This window comes from Crocodylus siamensis, chromosome 13 (genome assembly GCF_052110815.1).
Source record: "Crocodylus siamensis isolate JL-2025a chromosome 13, ASM5211081v1, whole genome shotgun sequence".
Classification (NCBI taxonomy): domain Eukaryota; kingdom Metazoa; phylum Chordata; order Crocodylia; family Crocodylidae; genus Crocodylus; species Crocodylus siamensis.
Window position 1 is genome coordinate 22,324,662 of NC_143407.1, and position 18,725 is coordinate 22,343,386.

At 42.3% G+C, this 18,725-nt stretch overlaps 1 protein-coding gene across 6 annotated transcripts in view; it reads right to left on the minus strand.

Moving 5' to 3' along the window:
- CUX1 (cut like homeobox 1) overlaps positions 1–18,725 on the minus strand; it is a 416,613-nt gene that overhangs the window by 143,747 nt on the left and 254,141 nt on the right. For all 6 annotated transcript variants that reach the window (XM_090026255.1, XM_090026256.1, XM_090026253.1 and 3 more), the window contains one exon: positions 2,655–2,703. In XM_090026255.1, the coding sequence (XP_089882381.1) occupies positions 2,655–2,703 (49 nt within the window). The remainder of the gene's footprint in view (positions 1–2,654; positions 2,704–18,725) is intronic.

Genomic DNA, 18,725 nt, shown 5'->3' on the forward strand with positions numbered 1-18,725 from the left:
CAGGGTCAGAAGGACTGCCATAGTTGGGATCGGAAAGGAATTTTACCCCATGGTCAGACTGGTATGGCCTGTTTTGGTGTTTTTTGTTACCTTCCTCTGTAGTGGGTGGCATGGCCCTATACCCTGGGAGTGCTTGAGCACCCCGATGAGGTGAAAAGGATCACCTGAATACAAAAATATTGAAAGTCCATTCATTCCTCTAATGCTGTAAGAGTCAGGTAAAAGGGACCTTTACCGTTGCCAAGTAACAGTTCATTATCTTTTGCCGTATGGCAATAGGGAAACGCTAAATGCAAGCTATGTAATTGCAGCAACCTTCTGGAAATAGAAAAATAGCTTACGTAGAACTAGCAAACAACAAAAAATACACTATCCTTGAAGAAATGACAAAATACTTTTACCAAAATAATTTCTGGGTCTATACTAATTAAAAAAAAAAACTCCTTAAAGCTTGCAAATTACCAGTAATGCTCTTATGTCTACTGCTCTGCCTAAAAGGCTTTCTTGGCAGGAACAGAAAATGTTTTCTTTTATTAACTATAAACATTTTAGAATTTTGCATCCTATGTATCCTGCTTCAGGCATATTTTTCCAAGGTCTGGGCAACTAACATAAATAAAAATACATAGTCCTGTGACTGCAGACTCAGCAGGAAGTGGCAGAGACTAGAATGACAAATGGAAACCTGGAAGTTCCTAGTTTCTAATCCTAACTGATGTACCAACTTAACAAGGCTAACTGAAAGCTGACTATCATGACTAGGCCTTTTGTACCTAAAAATTATCAGCTGCATTTCTCAAAGCTGCATATATGCCCAGACATTTCACTTGCATCTAGAATAGTTTGTATAAAAGTACAGAACAGGCAATTTTTGTTTTAAAGCTTCATAATTATCTTATTATAGAGTAGTGTCTTTGGCATCCGTTTTTGGTACACTGGCAGGTAATGCAGGGGACAAATTATTGAGACAATTTACTGAGTTAATATTGGAAGCAAGAAATAAGACAACCTTGTTATCTCTTCTGTATGACATCTTCATCCAACTCCCATCGAGTCAATATGACTTATGTTTAAAAACAAGAACGGAGAATTCAGGTGCCTCAATTGTTGGGTGTTCAACTTAATACACTTTGATGGAAACTGATTTTCAGAGGGCAGGTCCACAACAGATTCTATTCTAATTTAATGCGTCTGAAGTAAGTCACCCAAAAATTGAGGCACACAAAAATCATGTTGACTTTAATCAACTGGACCAAATTTAGAATGCAGTGATCGATTACTAGCCAACATTTTTAATGGCAGCTAATTTGCCTAATATGGTATATTACAAGATACTTCGCTGTGAACATAAAATGTTTCGAATCACCACAAGCAGACAACAAAAAGATCATGCATAAGCAAGAGAGGTGCAATTTGGGTTAAACTAGGCATCTGTTATGGGGTGATTTTGTATACTGCCAAATGTCTGATGTTTTAAATAATAAAATGAATTTAGCAAACTTAAGTTGACTTGTATAAGGCATTTGCTACTACACAGCAGAAACAGAGTCACTTGAGATCTCCCATGAAGGTAACAGTACATCTCGCAAGTATTTTCCTAGCTTACACGGCCCACAAAATGCTGTACTTACTTGAATCATGACGACTTTAACATTTAAGAGGACTCCCCAGTAATTAGATTATAAATGGGAAATTATAAACTTGTTATAAATCTCCATTTATAGACTCTAATTACTGTAGGATCACCTTAAACTTGTTCCCAACAAATGTCGAGGGGGAGAGAGAGAAAGGAAGCCTGATTCTCACACTTTGCTCCTCTGCACTGCCCCCCATGTCTGTGCTCCTGCTACCTGTCCCTCCTAGCTGCCAGCACCCAATCTTCCAGTGCCATTGGCCTCCAGACCCTCACCCACCCCCAAACCCCTGCTGCCACCTTGTTCCCCCCAATCCCCAAGACGCATTTCCCCTTGCCCCCAGACCCCTACTAACTTCCAGTCCCCCATCTGATCCACATGTGCTGCCTCCTAATCCTTACCTGATCCCATCTGCAGCTCCTCTTCCACCCCTTGGTCTCATCCCTGTATAATCCCCAACACACACAGCTGCAAATCCCCATCCAAAGCTGCCACCATATCCTGCGCCTTGTCATCCTGGAAGTGCACTGATGTCCCATCCACCGCCTGATCTCTGATGCATGCTGCTGCTCCATCTCTGACCCAATTGCCACACATGCTGCTGCCTTATCCGCTGCCTGATCCCTGACCCTAGCCACTGCCCCAACCTAAACTCACTACAGCTGCTACTGACTCTTTTGCTGTCCACTCCAGGTAACAGCAGCAGCAGCAGCAGCTCTGGCTTAACTCTGGCCTGGGGCAGGTGGAGGCTCCAGCTCTGGGGCCAGGGGCTGGAGCTGTGTACTGGCACTTAAATCCAAGATGAAGCTTGTTTTCCCCCCCCCCCATGTTGAAAAAGTCAACCGTCCCCCACCCCACTTCGGAGTCAGGTGAATATGGCAGTAGCTGAGAATACTAAAATGTGGGAAAGAGACTAGTATGCTTATGAAAACTCAAGGAAAGGAGCATTCTGGTTGATAAAAAGAAAAAAGAACAGAGGTCTTCCGAACGTTATGAGAAAACCTTGTTTTAGATTCCTACCTGATTTGCTCTTTCAAGGTCTGTCATGATCATCTCAATTTCATCAGCCCTAGGAAAACAAAGCAGCACAAACACTGTTACTGAACGGTGAAATAACATCTATAGGTTCTACATGTTGAGTATACTGTACATTTTTTTGACATTTATACAATTGAAACAATGTTTTAAAGGGATCTGGAAAGGCTGAAAGATCAAACTCTTAACTTATTAGCTCCGATTCTCAGACTCACTCGTGCATATGGTTTTGTATTTCTCAAGCCACTGACAGATGTTTAAAAAAAAAAGCATGATGGGATATGAGCCACAATCCCAACAATCAGGTGTCTTGCCATGCCACACAATCGTCAGATCCCATTATGCCATACTGCCAGTGCAGAGGGAGCCCACAATCACAATCCCGGGCTCCCTCTGCACTGGCAATCTTTGGTGGGAGCCCCATCAGCTGACACAGCATGGGGGCGCATGGTGTGCTCCTATGGCTGGGAGCTCCAGTCAGTGAGGGGGCTCCGGCCACGGGGCCAGAGGGTGCCTCCTTTGCAGCTGGAAGGTCTGAACACTGAAGAGGCTCCCAGCCATGGGTTGCACCATGAGATCCCATGGTTGGTAGGCCTAGCAGTGGGGATCTACTGAATATGTGATTTCACAAAATTCAGTATTGCCCGCAAAATTCATTGGGGGGGATGACGACAACAACAACAAAAAAACTTTACAGAAAATAAAATGCTGGTTCCCCAGAAGGAGCTAGTAGTCCATAAGGTGCTGCGGCCCCCCTGACCACAGCACCCTGGGAGGTCACCCAACCCTAAGACCGCTGTGCAAGTTCACCTGCTGACACTTCAGAGGAGTTGGGACCCAGGAGCAGTCGCCGCTGCGCAGAACTCAGGTGAGGGCAGGATTCCCGGGGGGGGGGTGGTACTGAGACCCCTACCCTGAAGAGAGTGGGGGTGCCTTCTGCCCACCTGGCTGCCAGTGAGGACTTGGGGGAGGCTCTGCTCTAGGACTGTAGGCCCGGCAGGCTCCCTCCCACCTACGTGCCACTGACTTGCAGTGGGGAGGAGAGGGAGTGCTCCAGATTTCCTTAAAAAACGAATATGGTCATCTTTATTTAGTGATCACCCTCTCTCAGCACCCTTTGGCTGTACTGCATGCAAACATTTCTTTAAAGATGTTTACAGATGTTGCTTTAAAGGTCTTTGGCTAGTAGCAGAGCATCATCAAAAAGGTTCTGGGACTCTGGAATTCCTTTCTGTTGGTGCTAAACGGCCCATTTATTTACCCATGTATTTGCTGAGAAAGGGGATGAAGTGTGATTCAACTGAGTGCTTGAAGACTTTCTTTTTTTCTGGATCACTACCTTGGATATCGACTTACTATTCATCCAAAGGGTTCTTTGCATTGAGAAATGTAATAAGAATAATTTATCTAAAGTAAAATTATTTTTATTTATATTTCTTACATCTCTAAAATCTTTAAAATTCTCAGGGGCAGCAACTACTGAAATGTACTCTGGAAACTAATAGAAAACAGACTAGCACATGTGCTATGCAGTCTTTCTTTTGGTATGACCTAATAAATGTTCTAACTCATTTTACAATGGGAAAAAAATCACATTCTGAATTATTAATATACATTAGTTACTGGACTATATATCCATCTTGGGGCAAACAGTGATGTTTAAATGCTTGGAACTCATCACTTGATTATGCTGAATAGACCAATATAATCCTGTAATTGTATTTTTACCCTTCTTTATACCAGCTTTGAAAAGGAATCTGTTTTCAGTGTCATTGCTAGAAAGTCCATTTCACCTCGTTAATCCACACATTAAAATGAGACCATTTTTAGAAAGGGATTTTCACACAGAAAAGAGCATGTTTGAGCAAGATGAATACAAGAACATTCATATGATCAAACTAGGCATGTACAACAATGTCAGATGGAAGAAGTCATTTTAAAACACTGAAGAAATTATTTTCTAACACTTCAAAAAAATACCCTTCTGGCTTGACCATTTAGGAGGCTTGCCTATGTACAACTTGCTAAGGATGATTTTATAAATATGCTGCATTTGTGAGGCTAGTCTACGCACGAGAACCAACACCCAAGCTGTTTACTTCCACTTTCACATGCCCCTGAAGAAGCAAATTATTAATTCAGAACCACCAGAGAGTTGAAGCTGCATTTAAACAGCTATGATAACTCTGGGATCAGCACTGATCTTGGGAGCCTAGAGTGGCTGGGCCACGAGGCTCCGTTCCATGAAGGGGCAAAGAACAGACAGCCTGCTCCAAAAGTGTGCTAATGAGGTCGCGGAAAGAACCAGCACTGCAGCCTACTTTGATTAAGAGAAACTTGAGAGTACATGGGCCCGGTGTGATGAGAACCAAACATAGTAGCTTGATGAGCATCCACCTAGGGAAGTTCTGCCAGGGCTGCAACATGTGTTCCTAAAAAGAAAGTTGTACTGTGTTGTTGTTTTTGTCACGTGCTACAAAGCAACAAGGTTTATAGCTCCAAAACAAGTAACCTGTAGACAACAGTCCCTGCCTCCAAGTCTACAATCACAGACAAAACAATTCAGATGCATACTGATCATGGGTTACTGGTATGGTCGTTTTGATTGAGGAAATATATTTTGAAGCGGAATTTGGAGGTGTGTGAAGCACATGAAAAGAAGAATATTTCAGGTATAAGGAGCATCAGGAGCAGGGACACAACGTAGATAAGCAGAAGAGAGGGTTGGGCCAAGTAAAAAGAACCAGATTAGAGGTGAAAGCAGAGATGAAAGATGAAAGCAGAGATGAAAGACGGCAAAGTCTATCCCTCTGTCTTTGTATTCAGATGTAATATCTGATTGGGATGTTCTAAATTCACTGTTATATCTGGATATTTTATCCATCTATTTTTTTACTGCATGATACCTCACTGTTCACCTAATTAAGAAAAATGCAAACTACCCAAGAGCTAAAACCCTCCCAAACAACAAAAATAATTGCCTGTGTAGTAGTATGAACATTCAGAACCATACATGTTATCTTTTAAGTATAGTAATGAATTCAATTTATTTTCTTTCCTAAAGTAAGTGTCAAAAGCATTCTGAAGAATCTTCAAAACGATTCATTCATTCTTTTCATTTTAAGAGCTCAACCACCACAACGGGGGCTGGCACTTGACAGTCTAAAATCACTTATTGCTGAAAGTCTCTAATAGCTACATGCATTGTTGCTCAACAAAAGTATTTATTATAAAATAAATTATAGTTTCTTTACCTTTTTATGTTTTTATAAAAGCAGTTTTCATTGATTACTTACAAACAACTGTGTTATATTCAGCCTTCCAGGCACTGGGTAATTTCTTTTTAGTCCAGAAAACATAGTTCATTGAATCAGAGCCACACAGGTCACTGCTTGTATATTTTCTTTACAAACAATTTTCTGTTATATTTGGTCAGACTGAACAGAACTTTACTCTTTCAATTGTTCAATTTATTTCAATACGACGACTTTGGATAGAAATAGGCACATCCTGGCACAGCTGATCGGCTTCATTTGGTGAAACATACTTCACCTGCTGTCCCACCCACTGGATCTTGCAGGATGTTCCTTCTTTACACAGATGCAACGTGGTCTCAGCTCTGGGAGCGCACCAAAGGATTGAACTGGTGCATCTCTGTAAGCAGGGGAAAGCTAGGCAGGTACTCTTGGGGCTTGAGGGGCCTGATCCTATGTGGAAATTCCTGGTTGTGCAGGATGGGGCCTACTAAGCCCTAGGAATGCATCCTGGGGGAAGCTGGAGAGCACAGGCAGCTCTTGGCTGCCTGTACTCCGGCACCATAAAGCAAACAAACTTCTGTCACTCAATAATGGCAAAAATTTATACCAACTACTTTGTGCCCAGAAATTTTGGGTATTTATGGTGCAACAAGGGGCATGAATGTCTGTTTCCCTGACCTTTGTGCTGCTATAAAAAAATGTATAGTGGCACAAGGGAAACAACATATGTTTCCTTCCACCTTTAGTAAGCCAGATACTACTCCAATTAGCAAGGGTGCTGTGGGGGGAGGAGGGGATGGGGCAGCGACTATGGTCCTATAAGTTTTAACTTGAATCTGGTAAGAAACTTTAGAGAACAGTGGTCAAAGCCTGAAATTATTGTCACCCTAAATCATGGACCAAGTTAGCTTTAATTTAAAACCAATGACACTAACACTTATCTCAGTTTTTATACCCCGTGCTTTTACTTTGAACAGTGTCCTCTCTGCTCCTAAAATAAAGCATGAGTATAGGATACCTGTAGTTGACACCGACTTGATCCTACCTGTTCACAAGGTGTGAAAGGCAAAGAACTATTTTTTTTATATGCAAATGCAAAGAGCCAGTACAGCAGGTTAGTTTTAGGATTATCAAGAATCTACGAATTCTTAATTTCTAATTTTAAATTAATTCCAGGGAAGCCTTAAGGTAGGCACATATATTACAGGAATCAGGCCCATGTCAAAATGAAGACTACAGTTCTTGGGCCTTGTCAACACTGACAGCTTTTTCTCAAGACTGTACTATAGGTAAAGAAGACAGTTGGTAACACTGTTTTTTTCAGGATGCGTTTCCTCCTTCTATTTAACAGTGATCAGAATCAGTATTTACACCTAGACCTCTAGTACAAGAGAGCTAGAATTGAAACAACTGTAAAGGAGATGATTCACGTATTTAAAATATACTGTGCATACTCTAAGTTTCAATCTCTTAGGGCACCTATATACGTGCTTGATGCCTGCTCCAATGAGTTCTAATTACATCACGTCTGAGCAGACTCGATTAATCAAGTGTGCTAGCTAGCAAGCTTCAGTAGTTTAGTGTTACATGTATTGAGTGTCCCCACTTTTCAGAATGGTCGCAGGGGTGCTTTGACTAAAGATCACTGAACAAGCTTTAGTTAAAGTGCCCCTGCCGCCATTCTGAAGTGTGGGACGCTGAATATGCGAAACGTTGCAAGCAGTTCAATTAGAGTGGCTCCTGAGAGCTACTCCAATTAAAAGAGCCACTCTAATTAAAGCGCCTCCCCACCCCCGAGCATGTGTAAAGATAAACTAGGAATCTAGTGTACCAGGTTCTTTAGTCAGGGCCTTGTTACGTGTTACATTACGAGCCACACAAATGTTGATCAGCATCTTTAGTTCTCGCATTTCAGGCCTGCAGGGGCCTAGAAGATGGAAAGGCAAAAATCCCAAGCCCCCAAACCATTCCAGGCTTCTCTCCTGCCCCCTGGGACCTCCCCAGTTCCCCCCAGTGCCACTCAGGGTTCCTCCTTGCCCCTCCTACTTACTTGTGGCTGGGCACACTGTCTGTCCCAGGACAGTAGGCAGGGAAGGGTTAACCTGCCTGCCTGGCTACTGCTGCTGGGCTGCTGCTCTTCCCTGTGCTGAGCCTGCCCAGAGAGCAGCAGCACTGGCAGCAGCTGGGCAGGTAGGTTAAATCTTCCCTGCCTGCTCCCCAAGGAAAGACAGAACAGGAAGCTGCACATAAGCAGGGGAGAGGGTGCTGGGGACAGTCAGTGGGAATCTAGGGTGCTGGGAAGGAGGGAAGGGGATAGTGGGCCTGATTCAGGCCAGCGGAAGCTGCGGGGAGGTGGGAAGGATGTTTATACCAAGGTGTAGCCTAGAGGAGGTACACCTTGGTGTAATACCAACTGGGTAACAGGAATCAGGGATAACCCCGCCTTGGAGCAGCTGCATAAGGAGTGCTTAAAACTAGTTTCCGGTGTTAATGTGTGGACAATCCAGGTGTTAACAGCTCCAGGAGCCACCCATAATTACCATGTAACAAGGTCCTCATAGTATTTGGAGCTCTGGAATAGACAGTAAGCAACAGAAAAATCGGTATCGCTAAAAAAAGAGTGTCATTGTGCATTTTACTCCTGCTGGTGAGAATGCACTTTATGTTGGAGCAGAATAGGGGAAGAGGGGAGGAAGAGGACGGACATAAGTCAAAGTAGTCCAAAGGCCATTATCTAAAAAGACTAGTATGCCGTCCATAAAAAGTTGCTGAATGACTTAATGAAAAACAGACACTTCAAAGATTAAGTCTGCCATTTAATCAAGCCAGCTAATTAGGTTCTGAGTAGTAAAACAGACAGACAAAAAAAAAAACCCCACAAAAGCACAAACAGAATTGGTAGAACAGAACAAACTCAATTTCCTTCTGAATCAAATGAATTTGCTGAAACAACGCACTAATAAACATGGCATTATTCACCTGGCAACAGACAGAGAAAGAAAAGGACAACTCTAAACATTGTAAAATGTAATGGATGCTATCAGGAATCTACTGCAATACACAACTTGAACTCAATGATCCATTTCCATCCAGCAGATACTAGTTTAGGTAAAAAGAAACACCTATTGCAATTCCTGGTTTATAAACATAACAAGTGAATGGTATGCTAACTCTCATGGCTACAGTTTCCAAATGCTACAGTTTATTCAACCTTAAAAGGAAACTGCTCTTGTAGTCTTCTATAAATGGAAAAATTGAAAAAAGCGAATGATACCTCTGAAACTATAACCAGGGCCAAAACCAAGGTCAGATTGCAGGTCCATTTAGTAATGTATCTCGTTCTTCGCAGTGGCAGTGTGAATACTAAGGAGAAGAGCATTTAAGCCAGACATATCCAGAATAATTTCCTCCTACAGCTTCCAGTAGCGAGAAGCCTAAGAAATCCTGATTTTGAGGTTGTACCCATAGCTATTATATTTAATACCCACTGATGGACCAACCGATCCTTGGTGAATTTTTCCAATCTCTTTTTGAACCTAGTTATCTACTTCCATACTATCCTGTGGCTCAGAGAATTCTGATTAAAGCTTTTATTTCCATGGAGGATGCAGGGGAGGGGTGGGGCATAAGTGGAAGAAGTTTATTCAAGCAAACATTTAATGGGAACCAACCAGTATTCCATAGGAAATGGTTTTGTATCCAGGAAGGAATTTCGGGATACACAAGGTGCATCTACATGTGCACCCATATTGGGGTGCAGTAAATTAATTAACTCCACTGTAGGACAGTACTGTCCAGGACAAGTATCCTATGGCAGAGTATTTTATGCCATCACAATGCATGTGTAGATGGTAACTGGTACTGGCTGGGGGGTGATGGTCCTACAATGTGGGGGCTGCCTGCCAGCTAGCCCTGAACTATAGTGCCCTATGCCCCAGACAGCCCCTCTGCTGTCCGATGCCACCAACTGCAGCCTGGAGCTGAACCCCTGGGCCCACTACCAACCTGGGGCTGCTGTGCCCTACCTCCATGTGCTGGGGTCCCGGGTGCACGTGTGAATGCTGTGCCCGGGAGAAATAAACTTCAGCGCAAACTGCACCAGAGTTTATTTCTTTGCCCTAAGTGAACATGTAGATGTACCCAGAGAGCAACTCCTGAAACAGCAGTAGCCTTCATCAGGCATGTGGAAGATCCAGGGTCAAGGCCTTCATCTGATCCTACGCTACAATGGATGGGTGTCTCAATTTTTCTTGCTGAAATGTTTCACTTTACCTAAATATTTACATTTTCAATAGACCACTAAGAGAGCAATGTGGGAGATCCAGGTTCAAATCCTTGCTTCAGAGATTTTTTGTTTTTTATTTATTGATATAAAGTGGGATACACAAGACCTTTGCTCACAGTGACTCATTGACAGGGCAGAGCAATCAGTTAGGGCAGAGGCCAGCAATCTATGGCTCATGGGTCCAATCCAATTTGCACAGCCATTGGACCTGCCCTGAAGAGCTGGGAAATTCAGCATCATTCCAGTGGTGAGGGTCTTCGCCTGAGCCACGCAGCAGGAGCTTTGCCCGTGTCTTGGGTTCTCGCACCATCCCATATCAGACTTGAGGTGGGACAGTCTGGCCCACTGCTAAAAACTGCCAACTGCTGACGACTCAGAATGTGGGGGGACTGGTAGAGCAAGGTCTCCAACCCTTAGACTTCAAACTGTCTCAGTTTTGTCCCAATGTAAAAATCAAGAAAAATAAAGAAACGGTTTGCAGGACGGAAAAAGTTTCTTCCCCAGTTCTCATTCTCCAGTTGTACAACAGATTGGCAGCTCTGGCAATACATTTAATCTCTTTGCACCTCACTTTCTCCATATGAAAATATGCATACTACTACTTACCTCACATAATCTGCTTGTGCAGATCTATTAATTAATGTTTAGAAAGCCCTTCAAAATCCTTAGATGGAAAATACTACATCACATCTTGTATATTATAACATGAATATCACTGTAAAGCTAATTAAATTTAAATACTTTTATAATATATAAAACGTAATCATGTTAAGACCTATTGTAGACTTTGATATGGCTAACATAACCACCCCATAGGTTATAAAGAAAAAGCAAAAATATTACTTTAACATAACCAAGAATGCACATACTCGGTCAAAGAGAGCGCTATTCCTTTTAGTGGGTTAGTCTCAAATACTTTTAAAATTCCAAGAGCATAGGTTAATATTTTCTTTCATTAGAAATCCCCTAAGGAGCTTCAGATCAGATAATCCTTTTTCCAATATCATATATCCAGGCCCCTTGTAGAAATAATTTTTGTGTTCAGGGATTCATGAATCCTCCAACTTTATTAATTAATTGGGCGTTTCCTTCCTAGGAACTCAATTGAAAGAAAATCCTCTCCCCATTAAGCAATAAAACACTGAAGACTTTAAATACAGAGATCAAAGAAATGTTAGTTTCAGGTGCACCAGAGATTAAGTGGTACATCATTTGTATTAAGCAGAAGTGTGGTTAAGTGTCCAGTATACGCCGTCTAGGAATCTTTATGAAGTTATCCCACAACGAAACAAATTCCTCCTACCCAAGAATAACATTAAGAAACTATACCACTACTACTTTTTCTGGATCTCTGATCTTATTTAATTTTAGGGAGCTACTTTTTCTTTTGGTCTTCTTTACATTATAAATACTATTTAAGACTGTTTTAGTCTGTTAGAGACGATTTAATATTTTTGTTGCTGTTAAACACAGAAGGCTAGGACGATAAGCATCATGAATAGACAGCAATGCCTATAATGCCTTGCTAGACTGAAACTCCTCTACATACCTTTAAAGGATGCCAAGAAACTGTAAAATATTCATAAAAAGCAAAGAGAAATTGCTTGCAAAGTTTAGGATATAGGGGAACACCTGGAAGATTTGTATAGTGGAATACAAAACAGTCAATGTCACCATGGAAAAGAAAAAAATGAGGAAAAATTAGAATCCTCAGAACCATCAGAGAAGACTAAACTCTAAGAAAACTCGTATAATGCTACCCTGTCTGCTTCTCCTTGTCAGTGACTTTTCTGAAATAGGGATCTCAAGGATAAGCCAGTGGTGTTTGCAATTAGAACGTCTTAAAACACATCGGGGGATTTTTTTATTTTTTTTTTTATAAGTGATGCGCTAGGAGGTAAGCTTTTTAATGATCAATGATCCATGTGTCTGTTTTAATTAACTGTGTTCATTTACTGAAAGAAATTGAGATGAACGCTTGTAACTCTTCTAGACTCGTTGAACAATTATGCTATAGAACTTATGTTTCTTTCCCCCTAACACCACTGACATTCAAACATTTGAAATACCAATAAACCATAAATATAAAACTACACACCAGTAAAAGCTTTGAATTACTGTTCACAGAGTGTGAGCGTCAGAACCGCACAGTCTACTTCAACTAAACATAACCATAACAACTAAACCGAAGCCATGCTTTTAACCACAAAACAATGGTAATCAAGCCGTTTGAACCCAATATAAAAATACTTGTTTTACCAGATAATTAATCAATTCATTATATGTAACGAATGTATGTTTTTTCTTCAATGACAATAATTGCATTTGTTTAAGTGTCCTATACCTAGGCAGAGCCAAAGACCACATTCTACAATTCTGGAAGCCATTTCTTCAACTGAACACTTTTTATTCAACTACCACTAAATTTTTCTCTTTACCAGGCCAGGTAAACCTGCTGCAGAATTCAGTGCTATGGGGTTTCACTGGGGATGCCTTATGGCAGAAAAGGGAAAGCAGCAGCTGTGCTGACATAGCACAGCTTGCCCCATCTCTGCTGCTAGCTCTGGATCAGGCCCATAACAAACCTTATACACCAGATCTGGCTTGGGAGTGTAGAGAGTTTGATCCCCGCTGCCTTAGCTTACCTTCCTACTATCCCCATAACCAAGCACGTCTCTGCCACAGGGCATTTCACATTCCAAAAGCCTCATGATCACAGGAGTAGTGAATAAAATAATGTGATTTTTCATAACATCAGAGCAGGGTGGATAAAAATTGATGATTTAAAAAACAAACAGGGCTTTTAATGTAAATCAGATTTTTAAAATTATTTAATTTATATTATAATTAAGCTTTCCTTTTAAAAAAATAAACTAGCTTAAATGAAATTTGAATGTAATACAGCTTAGGTAAAGGTATAACTTTCTAAATCCATTAAAATAATTTAAATAATATGTTAAGTCAATGACCCTCTACTAAAAACTCTGGCGTTAAAGGCAGAGTTTCTTCTATATAAGAATGATGGGGAGAACATCTAACTTTTGAGGACAAGCTTTAAATAGTATGGCACGATACAGGCAACCTCTACTTAACGCTGTTTCAATTAGCGCTATTTCACTATAGCGCTCATTTAAAATTGATAACTGACTACACTGAGTGCTCAGCCAGTTTCGCTATAGCGCTCAGTGGACTCAGTGGTTTTGGCAGGAAGAAGCAGCAGTGGCGGAGGCAGCAAACGTGGTGAGTGGAAGCGAGAGGGGGGACGGGCGTGAGCGTGGGGGGAAGCCGGGCATGGCTGGCGAACGCAGACTGGTGGGGTGGTAGAGCATCCAATGGGGGCGGAGGGGGCCGCGGTTTTGCAGCCGACTGGGAGTGGGGTGGGGTTTGCAGCTGGCCAGGCATGTAGTGGGGAGGCTGCAAACCCCCCTGCTCCCAGCCGGCTGCAAACATCCACCCTACTCCTGTGGGATGCTCCACCGCCTGAGTTCACCAGCCAGAGCAGCTGAGATGGCAAGGAGTGCGGGGCCTGCACCAGTGCCCAGGGCCAGGGCCAGTGGGGGCCTGCACCCACGGTGGGGCAGCAGGAGTGTGGAGCCTGGGGCTAGGGCCAGCTGGGGCCCATGCCCAGAGCAGGGCAGCAGGAGTGCTGGTGCCTAGGCTGGCATGTGGGGCCGGAGGGGTTGGCGGACAGGTGGGTGGGGAGAGGTGGCGGTGGTGAGAAGCGATGAGTGGGGGGACAGGCATCAGTGCAGGGCCTGCACTGGCGCCTGGGGCCAGGGCTGGCAGGGACCCAGAGCGGGGCAGCAGGAGTGCAGGCCCGGGCTGGCACAGGGGACTGGAGCGGCTAGCGGGGAGAGGCGGCAGCAGCAACCAATTACTTATATTTACATTCATTCCTATGGGCAAATAGATTTCACTTAGTGCAGTTTCGCTTAGCGCTCATTTTTTCTGGAACCAATTAAGAGAGTTAAGTAGGGGTTTCCTGTAGTTCATGTGTTAGGGGCTTGAACCTGCAAGGGACACAGGGTCTGTACTACTGGATGCAAAGAATTAGTAAAGTCATCACAGGAGTCACTGCAAATGCAGCAACAATGACAAGAAACTTAGAAGAAGATAATGGAGCAAACCTGAAACTTAACACCACATGGGTACAGTGCTCACTTAATGCATCTTTTAGCCAAAAATTTAACCACTCCAGGAATAAAAGAAAATGTTGCAAATTGGCACTTCCATAACAACCAGTTGGCTTCAGCTTCACTAAAGAGAGCTGCAGGATCCAAGTTAGTCTCCCCCAAGATGTACAATGGAATTCAGAGATCCACTCCTCTAAGCTATTAAGAACTGGCATATTCTGGTTACTATCTGTGAAGAAAATTATGACCTAATGGACGTATCACAGCTAGAGCAGTGAACACTGGACTAAAGAGAAATGTAGAAGATAGGTATTAGTGTACTCAGCCTATTTCCATAGTAGCAGATTCACCTTGGACAAACTACAGAAAGATTGTTTCTGTTCTGCAGATGCTTTTGACATTTTGAAAGAACTTCAAGAAACATTATAACAAGAAATACCCAAGAGCAAAGTTAAATGGCAGGCAGTAAAGTAAACAAGCACATGGATCAAGCACTTACCCCACTAAATTTTCTTGCGAATATTCTTAACACACAGAGTACCAGGGTAGATGCCTAACCATCAAAGAGGAAAATGCTACTATGATATGAAAATCTACTAATCACTCAATCATGCCAACTGTAAAAAAATTCAGAGCTACAGGTAGACCATTCCAGCAGAACATGTTTTCTGAGCATGTTTTAAAGAAAGTCACACCACAATGGTAGAAATTACTAGCAAAGCACCTGGAACCAGAGCATGCATATACATATGAAGGACCTCTGCTCCCTCATGTGCCAATTAGTGCACTCCAGCAGCCTCCGCGTTAGGTGTATTCAAGGTCCCCGCATTTCAAAATGGTGACAGGAGTGCTTTAACAAAAGCTGGTTGAATGAGTTTTAATTAAAGCTCCCCAGCTGCCATTTTGAAGCACAGGATGCTGAATACACGTGACGCTGCAGGTGCTTTAATCAGAGCAGCTCTCAGAGCTGCTCTAGTTAAAGCACACCTCCCCTCCACCCTGGAGCATGTGTATAGATGCCTAAAGTTTGTTGAAGTGCTAAGACAGGTTTTACCAGAAGACATGTTTCACCATTTGATAGCATATACGTATGTAACAATACAAATATATTAAACTATCTACATCTTGTCTGTGTACCTAGGAAACATACCAACTCTACTGGAAAAAACTGTATTTAGTTGAAAATCAACATGTTTTAGTTGTTATATCAAACAATTTTCAAAATATACTTTTTTTCAAAAAAAACCAATATATGCATACATAATAGGAAAGTTGATTAAAAAACAATGACTTAGGCTTTTGGCTTGTTGATTTAAATCGATTTGGTTTAAATCAATCCACTTTGCACAAGAGCAATCTCACTGAAAGAGAAATACTGTATATACCATACTGTAATATTTTCAGATGCAGGCAAATACAAAACACCTGCAAAATATGCAAGCACTTGTTTGTTTATATATATGTACCAGCATTAATGATATTTGTGCATACAAGAACTATTTCGTACAAGCTAATCAACTATAGCAGTAGGTTAACAATGCTATCTTGAATCTGTAGACAGCTTGAAACAATAGCTTTAACTGATGTATGAAATATCCTATGCATCTCAATGAGTTGAAGAATCTGAAAGTGGGAAACAATAAATTAAATGTCCACATTATTACCTATTTCACTGCTGACCATTTTAAAAGAAACAGTGAGAATCAAAGCTGCCTCACATACCCTTGCAACGGCCAAAATTCAAAGTTGCCCTTATCCATGCCAGCTACTAAATCCCACACCCCGGTCAGGATAAATTCTATCCTGTTGTTTACAGGTTGCCAATAAATCTAGAACAAGTTAATTATGAAAATGTGGAACCATGATAAAATAAGATTTAATATTGAAATAAAAATGTAATGGTAGCTGCATTATTCACTGTTGTATCAATTCTTTTAAAAAGCCTATTCGTTTTAATTTTAAATGAAGATGCTACAGCATTTTTTACTCTGCTGCTAAAATTTGGCACAGAGCTTAGATGTAGCTTACCATGACTGTCCAGGTATAGTATGGGGGGTGTGATCCACAGAGCCCCTTCATGCAGAAAAGCAGTCTATTTAATGTAGCAGTTATGAATGATGGGCATGAACTAAGATCCAGTTACTTTTATTTTCTCCTTTCTTTCAGTAGGGTAGTGTTGCTTGTGAATCAGCAGTGAAGCCCGCCCCCTCCCCCCACATTAGTGCATGTGTCTAGTCTATGCAGGAATTTATTTAGAAATATATAACCAACAGGGGTAACTGAAGTGTTTACATTAAAAATTTGACCTGTTATCTCTTTTGTCAATTTATTCTCACAGACGAGAGAGAGAGAGAGATCAGCCATCCCACGTCATGAACAGAGGCGTGCAATCTGTTGAGTCTGTAAATATATCCTGTACACTCTAGCAGTCCAACTTCCACTTGGTTCCTTCACTTACTGTATTTACCCGAATTGAAGATGACTGAGTTTAAGGTAACTTTCCAATAATTACATTGAAGACATGAACAATTTGTAAATTTGCTATAATTTTCCATGCCTAGAATCTAATTTTTGGAGGGTTGTCTTAAGGCAAGCAGCAGCAAAGGGGGCATGTGGTTGGTGGGTCCCCACCTTCTCACTTGCCCCCCTGGCTTGCCCTCCCCCCGTACCCACGTCTTACCTGACACATGCACACCTGCACCGCTTATCCCCCAGCACATGCCCCTGACACTTCCAACCCCTGCTGCCTGCCCCTGCCATTTGCACGCCTTCTGCTTGATCCCTCCAGTACCTGTCCCCCCTCCCCCTGCCACATGCTCCTGCTTGTTCCCCCGGACCCTGAGCTCAGAGTTGGAGTCAAAGACAAAACCAGTGCTCCCCACTTCTACTCAGCTCTAAGATGAAGGGCTCCTCCCGCCTCCAGCTGAATGGAGAAAAAAACCCTCTTCCAGTAAATACAGTTGATACAAGTCCCAATTAGGAACGATATGACTCAGGAAAATAGTAAATAATATGCCAAGGAATTCAGGATCATTATTTAACTTGTTTTTAAAATTACTGGAATTTCCCTTAGATTCTGCAATCCAGATTTTCAACCAGCTTTCAAAAACACATCAGCATGATTTTCAGGAGCATCTGTGCACACTGACAGTTAAGCCTTTCTGGGCACAAACAGCAAGGGGGCAAATTCTTGGAGAATGGCTGAACATTTGGCCTTGAGTAAGGAATTTTTTATTTTAAATTCATTATTCCATAGCCATTTTTTTCACACAAGATCTTTAAGATCACGTGTTGTGTGCTCTCATGTCTGACTCTGGACACAGGTTAATGATAAAAACTATTTCTAGAGCTTTAAAAACACCATCAAACTATTTTGTAGCTAAACAGATGGAAGTGGCTGTTATACAGTCAGCTATATTAATTTTACTTTCATTTAAAATGAATGGGGGAAACAATCTGTTTGCTAAATAGAAAGGGACAGAGCTGGTAGTGGAAAAACATGTAGGGTAAGGAAAAAAGCCCGCCAGAAATGGCTACGTGCATTTTTCTGGAGAAAAACTTCAACATCATCCATGAGTGTGGGAGAGGAATGGAATAGGCAAACCCAGCAATTACACTAGGGGCCAGAAAAGCCCTTGCCACCAAAAATCCAAAAATGGCTCCCTCTGTTTCTGTTTCCTCCAATGGGAATATTATATTTGTCTCCCTGTAAGTTATGTAGCTTAATTTATAAAGGTGAATTGTCAAATGGATGATACCATATTTAACTTAATCCAAGATGACTCCAAATTTAAGGGTAGGTTAGATGGTGGGAAGGTCAAGCAGCCTGCCCCTTGCCCCCTGACACTTTGCCCCCTGCTGCCTGTCCCCCTGGCAGCTCCCCCCCCGCCCCCAACTTGCTCCTCCAGACCTGCATGCCTTGGCACCTGTCCTATGTCCCAGTGTCTGCCCTCCTGCTGGCCTCTGCCCTCCTCCTCACACTTGTCCTCCCTGCCACCACTTACCTCTGGTTCTGGCCCCACTCTAGCCCAGGGCAAGGAGCATGTGCTTGTTATGGCCCAAACTCAGCCCTGTAGCAGTTGTGGTAGTGGTAGCTCCACTTTGGGTTCCAGGGCTGTTACTGGGCTGGGCTAGAGCCAGAAGGTAAGGGGCAGGAGTTGTCAAGCGGAGATGGGAGACAGCAGCTACCTGCTTCCCATAGCCTTGTACTCAATTCCAAGACTATGGGCTTTATCAACCCATGTTAAATGGGGGACAGGGGAGGGAGGGATTGAGTAGGTAAAGTACACAGAACTCCAGGACAATGTCAACTTGTCAAGCAAATGAAACTATTTCCTGAAGAATCTTTGCAGCAGTGATCTCAAACTTTTTAGACTTAAGG